Genomic DNA, 15,062 nt, shown 5'->3' with positions numbered 1-15,062 from the left:
AAACCTCTGGTTCAGGAAACACAGGCAGAAGATTCATTAGGAGAGTCTGACATTAATCCAATAGCTGAAAGTTACCCAGCTTTGCAAAGAAAATCTAAATCATGAGCTCTCCAGTGGCTCTTTCTCAGGAACTGCAGACATCCGAACTGACTCAGTGCTCCCCTTTTGACACAGGTTCTGGAAATGTTCTGCAGTACCTACCTACATCCACTGGTATTTCAGTATTCAGTTTATTGAACGCTGAAATGGTTGACATGGCCATTTCATCTGATTAAACTTCTCACTTCTTAGCACCAGAAAATAATTCAGTGGTGATATTGGGAAGTGACCAGTGCTGTCTCTGATGGCAAAATCTAAGCCAGAGAGATTTATTTGTAAAGCTCGGAAACCAATTTTATTTGTGAAAATTTTCCCACACAAGTTGCTTTGCAAGATGTTTGCCAGAAATGAAAACTGGCTACCATAGTGTCAGCTTCTCCACCTGCTGCTACTGCTCTTATTCATGCAGCCCTCGTAAATCTTAGTGCAAATTTCCTGCTTGGAAGAAAGACTTAAATATACCCATGCTGGCGGAGATAACATCTGTCAAGCACATTTGAATGCAGCCCTTTATAATTACTCATTTTCACAAACTAGGTCTCTGTCTGAAGTCCCGTCAGTTCTCCAAGACGTGGTGGTCATGGAAATGCATTCGGGATTTCTCAGTCTGAGGCAGTGGAACTTACACTGGCAGCCAGGGAAGGGTCTGAGCTTTGCTGCTGGATCCGACCAGTGCCATCGCTCCTTTCCTGACAGCTCAACTATATTAATGACTAGTTCATTATAGACATATTAATATAGTCATATAGTTCAATATAGCCATATTAATGACTATACTAATGTCTGGTTCTTTGCATGCAAACAAACCATCAACCAGGTACCCACCCAGCTGCCCATATGCCCATTTGCAAAGACAGACCCTTGGCTTGGCTCACATTGCAAAAGCCCTTGGAAAAATCCTAGGAGATGCAGGACGTTCACGTTCAAGGAGGTGCTCCCACCGGCAGCTCTCAGTCCACCCCACCCACCTGCTGAGCAGCAGTTCACCTTTACGAGACGAGTGAGCAATTCAGGATACAAGGGGGTGATTCCAATCTGTGGACACCCACGATATCAAAAGGCCAGGCAGATGCTGAAACCTTGCTTGAAATGTTTGGGAACAACTAATAAATACAGTGAATGTTGATCAGTGAGCTCCTGCCTGTCAGATGGCTGGCCTGGCATTACTGATGATCTTCTGCAGGAGTATCAAGCAGGGGAACAACTAGGTGATAATCTCAAGAAGAATCACCCCGAGAGTTATCCTCCCTCACAGAAATGTCTCGGCCAGGTGTTGAACAAAGAAAGGCCCCATAACCTTGAAACATTTTCAGACATGAAGAGAAAGGGATGGCAAAGCTTCTGGAAAGCAGGTCATATTCAAAGCAGCCAGGGGTTTATTTGGAAGTACGTTACTGCTGCTGAAAGCAGATAGCTGGATACCAGAAATACCACCATAGCCAATAGACCTATTCCTTAGGCACAGGCAACACCGGACGGAGCAGTAGGAAAAAGAAACTTGGTAATTGTTGGTAACGTATGATAGGAGTCCCGCTGAAACTTTCCTAGGCCATCTGCCTGTATAGCCGATGGAGCCAATGTGATCCAACATGAAAAAAAAAAGACATTTCCCGAGACTGTGGCTTGTGCCTTGTCTTTAGAGCCACACAAAGGACACAGAGCAGCTGAGCTGGAGCAGTCCTCATCGTTTACTAGCTGATAGCAAAACTGCTACGAAGAAACCCAAACTTACATGGGGGTGGGGGGACATGTTACTTTGCACACAGCGCTCACCTTAAATAATGGGCACAAAATGAGTTGCTACCTTGGCTATAGATAGAATTTTTTAATACTCTGCTTGGGTTCAGCAGCAATACAGCCTGCCCAAAGGATCAGCAGCTTCCAATACAGACACAAACAAGGGTTGCGGGGATGTATGTAGCAGTGTGCTCTCTTGGGACTGATATCTCCAGCACATCTGCTGGCTGGAAGCAAAATGCTGCTGAAATTTTTGCAGCAGAAGAAAAACTGGCTTTCACCAGCACTTTTCCAGATATTGCAGGAATTCATATAGCATCTTCCTGGACCTAACACGCGTCTACTGGTATCAGCGAATGCCACTAACACCTCACCTTAGCCTACCAGGGTGGAGCTGATTCCAGCCAGTCTTGCCATGTAGAAATTATTTCATCTTCCACTGCACTAACTAGTGAGCAGGAATCTGGCAGTCTGCAACGTGAGCCCACTGTGTAACAAGTTTTGCAGACAATGGAGTTCAAAGGGAACAACAGGGAATACCAACATCCAAAACCGTCACAGAGCTTATGATATTGAACTGTACCTGTTCCGTCAGAAACTTATGTATCAGTATCTGTCAAACCACTGAATCCACATGCATTACTAGGGGACTCAAGAGCACAGAGCTGTTGCAGCTGCAAACATCTGCCAGGGAGACAACAGGTAACAAAGGTGAGGATGATGTGCAGATAACGGCAATGAAGATCTGGAGGAGTGGGAGACCTTGTCTGAAATACATGCTTGTCTTCTAGAGCCTCTCAGGATATCTAGCATGCTTTCATCAAACTAAAGTATCTGTGATGTATTTACATAAGGAATTGGTTTTAGTTCCTTATTTCTATTAAAAATCTCTTTTGACCAATAAAGAGGTAAAATTCAACCATTATAATTCAAAAATAACTGTATTCTCAAATAGGCCGTGTCATGATTAAGGATGTATCATACCTACTAATTCATTATATCTAAAGAAAACCCACGTATGCAGAAGATTTTCTGAAGAGGAAGATTCACTGAGATGTGCCATCGTAAGTGGTACCAAAGCTGAAAATTTTGATCAGGCTCACTAACTAAACAAACCTCATGCAGACCATAGGTCAGGTTGTCCATAAATTTTCTCATCGCCTGTGTCTGGAATAAGAGGGGTGCTGTTCAATCTGCTGCTTTGGAAACCTCTAAAGGACTTAATTCTCCCTGTACACAAGGCAGAGGAGCTGGCAGCCCTGGACCAGTCTGAGACCTTCTGGAAATCTCAGACCTTCCCCTCTGGAGTCAGACAACTCCAATTCCCTGAGGATTTGTTCAAGTGGGACATGAAAGCATATTGCAAGCTCACGTCACTCTCAAGCACTTTAATTCCCATGACTGGCACCAGACTGTGCTGCAGATGACCCCAGGACATGGTGCTCTGCCCACTGCTGGCCAGGCGGAGCTGGAGCACCAGCACCCCCGCAGACCTGCGGTCTTCTCCCTGCTCTTGGGGATGTGTGGGTCATATTTCATCTCCCTCAGAGAATAATTTTAAAGCATAGGGTAGAGAAGGTTGGCCCCAGCTTCCCACACCTTGATATAAATGGTGCTTCACTAAGAAAGCCCCAGGAAGCGCTCTGGCTCTAAAGCGGAGGTTATCCTGCTAGATGGTTGCCTGTTGGGATCTGTAACAGCAAAGCCTGACACAAGGGTCAAGACAACACAGGCTATAAATCATTCAGATTTATTTTATATAGGATGCGTGATCCCAAAATGTGAGCTAACACTCCTCTGAATTCCATACTCAGACAATCTTTCTTAACAATGTTCAAGGAAAAAACTATCAAGATGGGGGAGTCCAGCTGTAACCCTGTCTCCCCTCCTACCCCAACACTCTGAAGAATGACAAGTGCAGTTTGATACTGCAAAAAGAGATGCAGAAGGAGAACCTGCAACAAGGGATGAACCCTGTGCCCGTGGTATTGGGCTCACCTGATGAGTTACCACCCTCTGCCCTGTCACCTTAAAGCTCAGTGGGGACACCGTCTCACAAGACCTCGCCTAGTGGCAGAAGAGCCTGCCAGATCCTGACATGGAGCCAATCTCTCTGCCAGGAAGACCCAGGCCACCGTGCTGTCTCTGAGACAGCTAAAAGCTGCAGGGCATTTTCCTGTGAAGGCCTCTCTTGTGCAGCGTTGCCACACACACACCCCGCAACATGCCTTTTGAATACATAAGGAAGAGGACAGTGTCACACTAACACTGTTTGCATACTGATAGAACTTTTCGAGCCCCCAGCAGCCTGCTGTGAATTGCTGAACACTCTCTGCTCATACTGATGACCACGGAAATCCCAGCTCTGATTTTCCCGGGAGTTAAGGGAACGCTCGATATCTCTCTGGATCAGACCCAGTGCAAGCCAAACTGGATGCTGCCTTATGAATTGGAAATTCAGGGGCACAATCAAAGTGTAGGAGGTCAAGATTAAAAATTAAACCCAGCTGCATACTTCCAGACTCATTTTAACAGTTCTCTAAACACCTGACTTTGTTATTGTTGTTCTGTGATTATTTTTTTTGCAGAGCCGGGAAAGAAGTAAAAGGTACAGCGACGAGGAGGGGAAAAATAAGCACAAACATTCCAGAAGGCAAAATTTCAGTCAACCATGACTCAGGAGAAGAAAGTGCCACCCACTGAACGGCGCAGGCCGCAGCTCCACGTACCGCGGCAGCAGGCAGTGATGCTGCCGTGAGTCAGGAGCCACCCACGCCCCCACCCACGCCGCTTCCTGCGGCGGCAGGGCACTCCTCGGAGGGCTGCCACGCGGCGCGGATCTCGCTCAACCTTTCCTTAGCATATGAGATGTGACAGGAACACAGCCCTGGTGTGTTTGGCCGGAGACATCTGTAGCTCGCCCTCGCTCCTACTTGAAGCCGGTCCAGGGGACTCCCTCTGCACAGTTATCTGTATAGCTGCAGTGAAAATGTCAATGAATCCCCGTCTGTCAGAAGACAGAGGCACCCAGGACTTACGGGCTCTGTCACTTCACTTCCAACAGTTGTGACGGTAATGAGCTGGGATCACCTTAGCGGGACTACAGCAATACAGCTATGATGCTGCTGCTTAACACAGTTGCTCCGAAACACAGTTCAGCTGCTGCTATTAATATCTACCACACATTAGCATCAGTGTTCTTCACTACCTTTCTCTACTTTCATGATGGGATTCGTGGCAGAGATATGCCCTATAAAATCCAGCGCAGCAGCTACACGAGGATGAGGCTTAAAATGCATTTCACCAAGTGACAGCACGTATACCTGGCTACAGAGCAGGCTGCTGCCCGATATTTCTTTGAGAGGCAGCGATCATCATTTTAATGCAGTAATTGAGTTGTCTGCCCAAGTGCCAGGCTTCATAGTTCATATAGAAATTCTAGGGCTATCTAATCCCAGATCATATGCTGCAGCCAAAACCCAAAAGTAGAAGCGAGGCAACGAGCCAAACAAGGGGCACATGAGAAAAAGGCATGAAATGAACAAGTGGAGGCTGGATTTGCTATGAGCATAAAAATCCCTCTACCACGGTATACTCACCATCCTGTAATTCAGTATTTCTAGCATGTGGATTGCCCTTCCTCAGTGCTATCCACGTCCTCTTCTGCACGTGTAGCAAACAGCCACCTTGCCCTAAAAACCACTTTGGACTGGAAAGCCTGTCTGCAGCATGTCCTTAGCCGTGCTGCTTTCTCCCTGGCTGTCCTTACCTTCTTGCAGAGAACCATCTGGTGATCAAAGAGAAAGAAAACACGCTGCTGGTTCCGTCCATAAGGCTGGTAAATCCAGGACATCTCTCCCGTGTAGATCAACTCGGAGCTGCGGTCCAAGATATCGTCTCCCTAAAGGGCACAGAGAACGAGGCCGAGTGAACCGCCGCTCCCAGCCAGGGCAGGGGATACACTTCTCTTTGCAGGACGGGGAGAAGCAATAATTAAATAAGATTTTGGCCCTTCTGGAGGTCTCAAAGCCACCCCATCTGACTTCAGACCAGAAACTGGAGATAGGGGAGAATTCTGAAGGAAGGGAAATAAATAAGTGTGGACACTGGAAGCACGGTCATTACCGTTCACATGCAATGAGGAAAGAGCTGCTCCAGACACTGTCCCTGTTCCCCCCTCTCCAGGCACCCCCAGACCCTGGATCTCGCTGCAGGTGCCCGTGGCATCCTGAGAGCCAAGCCCCTTCCTCCTGCCCATGACAGAGCCACGTTCTATTCAGGGTAAGAAATTCCCTTCCAAACAGCATCCCAAAGCATGTCCCCTCCTGAAATCTCAGGCCAGCTACCAAAGTCATCTATACTGGGATATCAATTCCCCCACCCGTGAGGCTGCCAAAACTCACCCCTCCAGATTGTTGCCTCTCTTCCCACTCATTCAGGCAATTACAGTCCCTTCTCCCATAGCTCATTAGAGCTCCCCACCTCCAAAAAACTGTCAGGACCACCCCGGCTCCTCTGGCAGCCTCCGGCCCCCCCGGCTCGCAAGGCCTCCCCAGCTGGCTGCCAGAATGCCCTCACCCTTTTTCTGCCTCCGGCTAACGCTTGTTTTCCTCTCCGATTTTTTTTGAGGATTCATGAGCAGATGGTCTTGAAAACACAGCGCGCTCTCTCCCACTCTCCGAGAGAACAAATGCAGTCACCCTCCACTAATTGGGATGAGCTGGACTTTTTAAAAAGTTAATTAAAATGTATTTATTAAAAATGGGTGAATTCACCACCACCTGCCCTGTGGGCATCTCAGTGTATCTCTCACTCTGAAACACCACAGAAGGAATCAGGATGACTTCAGCTAAAAGGTAAGGAGCAGGATTCAGGAGCAAGTGAGAGAAAAGCTTTCTTTTTTTTTTTCCTTTTGGCTCTGAAACTAGTGCAATTCTGGCTTTGATGCCAAACTAGAACCAATTTCTGGGACAAGACCATCACAAAATCTCAGCAAACAGCTTGTAAAGGTTCAGCCAGCTATGGGGGGCATCTAGATAGACACGCTTTTCTGGTACTGCTTACACTTGTAGGTGCCAAAGCAACCAAGAGTCGTCCCCACTCCTAATTTCTTGGTGAGGATTTCAGACTGCTGTTCAGGTAAATGTGTAATTAACCTCTCAGCATTGATTGGAAGCGACTGCCTGAGTCCCTGGGCCCTGTGACAACAGCAACTTCATTAAGTCGCTGCATCATCATGCTGCAGCACAGACTTTCAAATCGCCTTAGCGAGGTATTTATCCACCTCTCTATCTCACTTCTGTGGCTGTGGTATCTGAAAGCCTAATTAGGTATAACTTCCCAGGAACACAGAGGGTCATTCCCAGAAGGGATGGGCTGTGCGTCACGCAACGTCTCAAGAGCGTGGTGTCAGGGTCCGATTTCAGCCATGGTACCTCCTGGCCAGAAACCAGGGACCCATGCGCTGCTGCGACAGCTCAGGTACACGCAAGCCCTTGAACAAGAAGCCTCTGAAGAAAACACACCGGCTCCAGAAATTGCGGGCTTTCCTGGCTAAACATGAGCTTATATGAAGAAGATTCATACAAGCCTATGGATGGGAGCTTTTATGAGAGGGGGCGAGCCTAGAAGAGGCTGGCTGCTAAAAATAGAAAGCCAGTTTTGTCTTTTACTCCTGTGGTAGCATCTCAAGCCTGAGGACACACAGAGGACTCTGTAAACACTTCTTCTTGATTAGCTGAATCCAAACTGTGTAGTCCCTGCATGCAAAATAAACCAAAAAATTTAGATCTGAAATTGTAGGATTTGTACTGCATTTTTTATGTGGGAAAACAATTTTTATATACAGTCTATAGGCTAGAAATAGATAATTTCCAGTGCTGGGTTAGCAAATTTGGAAATACATATTGCAAATAGTTTTGGACTAGCACACGGCTGGCCAGCCTTCAGCCCCAAGAGCAGCAGCTCCATGGCCCTGCCTGTTCCTCAAGCCCTTGGCTGCTGTAGCAATACACCGGTGTGGTTGCGCTGCCAGACCTCCTGGAGCAGATGCAACGAACCGTGAAAGGTGGGGTTTTTTCCAACACAGTTATACCACCTCTTTGAACAGCATGAACTGTCTTCTGCTGGTGGAGCGTCCCTACTGGGGAGGCTCATGGGGTCAGTTGCAGGGTAGCGGGCAAGAAGGGTGGCATTTGCTTCTCTGCTCCACTGCTAACACGACTACCCCAGCATACCTCCATACCTGGTCCTGACTTGAGGCAGGCTTTCTGCAATGCCCCTCCCAGTCCTTCTCTAAAGCCAGTCCTAGGCCTGGATCCCTTCAATCCTATACAAAACTAGGAAAAAATTCTCTTTTCCTTTTCAATTTTTTCCCAAGCAATTCCTTGAGAGGCTGGATCATCTATATCCTTCTGTAAGTTAAGAGAAATACTGCTAAAAAAGGAAGAGGCTGAACTTTTTTTTATTCTGAACTGGCAGATGTCCTACTGACTTCAGCAGAGCACAGCAGCAAAATGGCCAAGAGAAGACTAGATGACCTCCTGAGGTCTCTTCCAACCTGAGTTATCCTATAAGCCTATAATAAAGAACCTCAGCCCTCCCCAGCCTGCATCAAGGGTTTGCACTGTGCATCCTGCCCTTCCATACAAAGGGCAGGAAAAAGAAAGCCGACTCCTTTTTCCTTCATGCAGTCACAGGCAGAGTCCAACTACTTAGTGTGCAGTCAGGGGAGCAGAAGGTCACCCAGATCTAGGTTGGACGTGTGCCTCACACTCCCTCGAGCTTGCCAGCGCTAGAATGACATATCAAGTCCTGGGGCTAATCCCGACCGTTGCAGCAGAGGGTCAGCTCTTCTGCTGCTGCTACAGAAAGAAGTCGATCATCAGCTCCTCAGCTATGCTATAGGTGACCACCACTTTCTATAACGAGGAACCAGAAGGGTTTTTACTAGCGTCATGAAAGAAACGCTGTTGGGAGCACCAACATTACAAGGAAGGGCACGGCACTGCGAGCTGCAGCACGTTACACCTCCCAGTCTGCCCCGCTCCTTCTTCCCACGAGCAATCCCTGAGCAGACACCGTCCCAGGCTCAGAAATGCTCATCAGCCCATCGGACCCGCTCCCCTACACCCGAGCCCACCTCCTGACGTGGCTCTTTGCTGTCACTGCTGGGCACAAAATCCCCTTTACTAGTTAACATTCAGCAAGCAGGGCTCTCTTCTGCCTGACACTGCTGTTCTTTAATTAGAGATTGACAGGCTGATTAGCACTCTGGGCTACAGAAAGATCAGAAAAAGGAAAGTGAGAGAAATGTCCTTTTCATCAGGCTCATTTTTTGATACCTTCTGTTGCTGGAGGGGGGGGTTGGGGAGAAAAAAAAGAAGGATCTGTTTCAGTCCCTGATGTGATTTTTTTCCCAGGAGGATTTCTCATTGGGCTGTCCCTCACTTTGAAAACAGTACATTGGTTGCATGCATCATTTTTCATGTCATTCTTGGATTCAATAACGTAATATTAGGCTGAGGCCAACTATTATATATTACATAATTAAGGGCACCAAGTCTTGATTTAAAGGACACGTAAATAACAAGAATGGGAAGAAATTTAAAAAGACAGTGTTCATTATATTTCTCAATTATATATATTTTTCTCTTCATGTAAATTTAATACTCTTGAAACCTGCCAAAGTGGCAACCCATGGGAATCTTTGGTAGAAATATCTAGATATCTACATAAACCAAAGTAATCTGTTTAAATAACAAGTTAAAACTAATCCAGGCTGGTGAGCAAGGCTCTCTCCTGTACCAAACATCCCGCCACTGGCTCAGGGACCTCCATAGATCCCCTCCCAGGGAATGGGTGCCACAACGCCTCCCTCCTCTGAGAAAAACCTGGGCTGAAAGGGAGGAAAGCATTGCCGGCAGCTGCCACGAGGGCTGGAGAGGGAGCCTGAAATGCCGCAGGGATCGCTGCTTCGTTTTGTTTTGACGTGGTTCAAGAGCTGTATGAAAAGGCACAAAATAGAGCAATTCTGAGGTGTGCCAAAGCGCAGGTCTGTTTTCCATCTCCACATCACCTGTAACGGGCACTCAGCAAGGGTGCAGTTGCACTCAAGGCTGCGGTGGGCACCGCAGCCATGCCCAAGCAACCGGCAAGCTTGCAAATCCTGCCCAGGAGCAGCACCGCAGCGAGCTGGGCACTGCAGCATGCTCGCCAGCATGCCTCCGTGGGCTTGCAGGAGCCATAAGGAGGGCAGGAGAGCGGTGAACACGCTCCTCTGCTGGCTGTCCGGCAAAGGCTGCACAGGAGCAGACATAGAGAGGAAGGCAGGGACGTACTGCTCCTTCACTCCCGCTGCCTCATTTGTGTGCCTGTAAATACAGCACTGCCCAAACTGGGGCTTGCAAGGACTTAGAAATGATGATGGGCTTTGTGGAAATAATCTCTTTATAGTACTGTTGTGTGTGTACATATATCTAGATATTATCCACTAACCTTTGAGATCTGTAACTCTCTCTCAGAGGGCAAGAGCACAAGAAGGGACTGAGCGTGTAAAGGCTGCCCAGGGTGGGCTCTGTCTGGCCCATTTGAAGTCTGATCCAGAGGAGACTTCACAGGCTGCTCTGAACCCGCTCCAGCTAACTTTGTGTGCCGGTTTTGCCTGCCTGCCTTTAAATGTCACTGTTTTGATCGGAGGGTATTTAACCACAAGTAAGGGGATGACGCTGAGCGAAGGGAAATAGAGGTTGAACATCAGGAAACACTTCATAACAACGAGAGCTCTCAGACATTGAAAGGTCTCGGCAGGAGGTGGTGGAAGCCCTACATTCTGCGCCATTAACAACTGAAAGGACAAAAGGCACTAGAGAATTCGGTGTAGGCAGAGGCAGCACCTCTCTAGGTCTGTTTATATATTGGAAATTCAGGTTACAAAATAAAGAAGTGAGTCATATATGGCAACAGTCCAATCCAGGCTTTTCAGTCAAGACCACGTTCCTACGAATTATACAGGAACACATTTCAAAGTGATTGGGGTTATTTCTAATTTACAGCAGTGAGTGAGATCAGAATCTTCCCTTAAGATTCTGCTCAGTCATTACTTGTATATAGCTGCCAAAGCTGCCAATAATTCCTTAAGACTTCATGCCCTGGCTGCCACAGCACGGTTATCAGCTGCCACTAGAGTCAGGCCACCCTTTCTTGGTCCCATTCGCAATTCAAACCATCAGACCCTGCTTACGTGACTTCTTGGGAAAAAAAATCTGGCCTTGGTTAACTCAAGGACATTCGCGTTTTTCAAACGCTGACCCTGAAAATTCACCTTCACAGGGCCATGCAGAAAATCTTGAGTGATAAAAATGATTCCTGAAACACACAGGCACACAGGTGCAAAGGATTCAGTAAAATCCTTCTCCTTATATTAGCTAGGACATGCCCCCTACTTTTTCTACTAGTTTTAGGGTCACCAATATGTATGCATTCCCAATACCACCCTCTCCTTGCAAGAAAATGTGTACATACACTTTGTATACAAGGACATTTCAAATATTCACGCACTAAGTATTTTTTGTTTGGTTTGATTTTTTTCTTCTTCTTTAAAAATCTTTTTCCAACATCTCATCGCAAAACACGGGTAAATTTAGAAATGAAAATGCAATTTCAAATCAGAGAGTCAACATCGTTAGTCTAGAGATGTTGAGGAAAAACAGACATTTCTCCAAATGAAAGATTTCAACGTGCTTAAACATTTAGCCTTGGTTGCTGCTGAAATAATTCACCAAGTGCAACATAGAGTGGGAATTAGGGATTATCTCTATCTTGTGCCCTGGCTGGATTTCTGGTGGAAAAAAGCCTGAACTGGTAATTTTTTCTCCTAGTTCCTGCTTTCTTGTACTTAGTGGTTTTCTCAGATCATCTCAAGGAAGACTGTGCTGTACACCCCGGGACAATGCTGCTATTGCTCGTTTGCACTGCCGTACCGGGTGGAGAGATCAGGAAGCCGCTGTGACACACAGAGGGACAGAAAGGGAGTGCTTTTGGGTACAGACACTAACTAGAGTAGGAATAGGGCCACAGAAAGATGGGAGGGTAATGCTGTGGGTTCCTGTCTCTGTTTCAGTGAGCACTTAATATAAACTGGATAAGCATTTGTAGAAGCACAAAGTTGACAGAAGGTCACTCTCTCAGCTGAGTGTCCTCCACCGAAGATGAACTGGGAGTCATGGTCTTCTACTCTCTGACCCAGATAATAAATGCATGTTCCCCACAGACTGGAAGAGGCTAGGGAGATGTACCAGGAAATCCCTCTTCTACTCCTTAACTGCCTACGTGCAGGAGATGAGAGCTTGAACCCCTACAGGCTGGGTCAGAAATCAACCCCCAATGGCCTATGTCCTGGGAGACATGTCCTATAGAGATCAGCTGAGTGGGGGTTTTGGAGGTTAGCAGCGTGGGTTTGCAATGCCTAAAGAGAGATCTAGGACAGATCTAAGCATCTGGCACTGCTTTTGATTTCTCCCGCTCTCTTCCTGCATTATACTATAGTTCTGAATATTTTGGGTTTTTGTGCATCCTTCTGGCCATTACATGGACATCTGTGAAGTGGGGGCTGGATCTGATGATTCAGAAGTCACTTTAGAGGAAAGAATCAAGCAGTGAAGTCCTCTGCTGGATCTAGCTCTCATCCTCTAGTGTTCTCATCACAACTCTATGACTCTTCTTGATCCAAAATACAGAATAAAAATGGCAAGAAGGGTGTTTTCCTTTGAATAGGGGCAGTGGCTGTATTCCCATCGGATCTCTGAGCGGTAGCAACAGCAGGTTTTGCTATATCATGAGAAGCTGAAGGATGTTGCTGCAATATTGTGCTTAAGATTTGGAATAGTTGAAAAAAGCCTGGAAGAATGATTTGGCAAGTTCCTGAGGATAGGATGGCGATAAAGAATGGGTACTGCTAAGCAGGAATGAATTATCAAGGATATGGCTAAACCTAAGCAGGAATGAATTATCAAGGATATAGCTAAATAAAAATGAATTATCAACTGAGCTAATGGAAGAGAAAAAGAAACTGCTATTCCATAGATCCTATGTGGAGGTCACCTTGGCTTTCCACATTCCACTGTCATTACACATGAATATTCACTGACTTGGAATTGATCCGTCCTTAATCTAGATTTATTTACAATGAGGGTCTCGGCATTTCTTACAAATGACACACATTAGCTCATCACATGGAATATACTGAAGGCTGAAAATATATCTGATGGTCCTGTGCCTCCTTGAGAGCAGTTTTCTAATTCTGAAAATGAGCCTGCGTGTCAGTGAGAGAGAGGTTTCTTCGCACTAAACAACAATAAAACAACCAAGCAAATCATCTGCATTCTCTGCTCTCACAGCCAGTCATAATTTAAGAACCAGCTATGATTGCTGCATTTGTATGTTTTATCAAGAGAGCCAGGGTTGAATCCGACCTTCATTATAGCAATGAAACTAATTCAGTCAAGGAGGATACCCAATCAGGTGGTGATGCGCCTGTATTTCTCTCCCTCTCCTCCCAGCCTTCCTAGATCTTTTCCGGAAAAAAAAAAATTAAAGGATTAATGCATCTTTCCCATATACTAATTTGCGTATTAGTTGCGTATTCATTGACTTGAATGTGGAGTTACTCCAGATCTTCATGACCGTGAGGAAGAAGAAAGGCTGTTCCATCACTCTAAGTATCTACTTGCTAAACACATGGATCGATGACAACATAGAGAGGGATTTACAAAAACATTTGTCATCCTTGGTCTGCTTCAAAAATCCTATTTACAGATCACATTCATACAATGATTTTTAAAAAATCAGGGACGAAAAGGAGAACATAATTTGAGTATGGCTTTTTTTTTAAACACATGGCAAAAACGTAGGAGACTGAAGGCCTGCTAGTGAGGAATCCCTCTGCTGACTTTGCCTTCCGTGCGTTTCTCAGCTCCTTAATTATACAATCACTACACATAGGGTTGGTTCAGAAATATCTTTAAGTGGGTACTCATTTTAAATGTGCAAATAGCATCTCTAACTTCAGCTTAATGTTTTGGCTTCTAATCATAAAGCAACCGCCAGAAGAGTTTTCTCCATTTTCTTAACCTGTCACAATTCCTAGGGCTTTTTGCTACCTCTTTCCCTACTTCTTCCCCAATGACAAAGCACACAGCCGGAATGCACACAGAGTTTGATCCAACTCTCACTTACTCCCAGGACAACAGCATTGCGATCGCAAAAGTTACTCCAGATTTCTATTGATGAAATTGGAGCTGGACCCTAGATTTTCTTCAGAGTACCATTAATGTTTTACATCTTAAGTACCATCTCTAAAGTCTGTAAATACGTCTTCTCTGTCCCAAGCTTAATCCCAAGACTAGGTTGTGCAAAATGAACTCTATGGTCTTGCATAATTCAACAACTGCATGGAATTTACTTTGTCCAGGTTTATAGCACCTAAATCAGGGCCGAGCGTTTACTGTACCTCCCAGTCCAGAACGGAGGCCTGCCACTGAGCTATCTTGTCAATGTTCTCCAATCTCCGCTTCCGCTCGTTGATCTGTAGAGTCACATTCCTCATGACGGCAAGAGCAGCAGCCACATACCTGTAGTCACTGTCGAACACAAAAGAAAAGTCCATGAAACGAAGCCTGACGTGCAGTGGAAATGCACAGGAGTCTATCATTAGCAGCAGCATAATCTCACCAGCCTTTTAGAAAGAAGGTAGGATTTGCCACTCATTTCTACGATACTGTAATTTTTCCATCAGCAATGTCTTTCTGGATCATCACAGAAGAGCACCTTGCTTGAAACTGAAGTTGTGCGTGTATGAGACAGAGAAGCCAGCCAGTTCCTCAGCTTCTTTGCATCAGGGTAGCCCCAATGAGTACAGTCTAGCCTCTACCAACCCAAGGTACAACAGCTGTGAATATTGCTCTTGAAAGTCTTAAGGTGCTCAGCTAAAGAGCATCCTAAAAGAAAGTCTGAACATTTTTATAGCCTGTGTCTCTGGGCCTGGATTTTTCCATTTTTAAAATGAACATTAGAAAATATTTTTCAATTAGACACAAGGCCAGAGCACCTTCCAAGCCTTATGGTGACTCCAAGAGTGCCACAGAGCATCTATCCCATGGCATTCACTCTTACTGCAGACTTCAGGTGAGCAAATCAAAGCAATTCTTTTTTTTTTTTTTTTTTTTTTT

The 15,062-nt window shown here is 45.9% G+C and overlaps 1 protein-coding gene across 1 annotated transcript in view; it reads right to left on the bottom strand.

Annotated features, from left to right (window-relative positions):
* The window catches only part of ARHGEF9 (Cdc42 guanine nucleotide exchange factor 9), a 197,446-nt gene that overhangs the window by 26,946 nt on the left and 155,438 nt on the right, over positions 1–15,062 (bottom strand). The window contains exons 8-9 of the mRNA XM_009273424.2: positions 14,345–14,474; positions 5,606–5,737 (exon numbers count right to left, since the gene is read on the bottom strand). Of these exons, the coding sequence (XP_009271699.2) occupies positions 5,606–5,737; positions 14,345–14,474 (262 nt within the window). The remainder of the gene's footprint in view (positions 1–5,605; positions 5,738–14,344; positions 14,475–15,062) is intronic.

This window comes from Aptenodytes forsteri, unplaced genomic scaffold (genome assembly GCF_000699145.1).
Source record: "Aptenodytes forsteri isolate BGI_AS27 unplaced genomic scaffold, ASM69914v1 Scaffold191, whole genome shotgun sequence".
NCBI classification, from domain to species: Eukaryota; Metazoa; Chordata; class Aves; order Sphenisciformes; family Spheniscidae; genus Aptenodytes; species Aptenodytes forsteri.
This window is presented reverse-complemented; position numbering and strand designations above follow the sequence as displayed.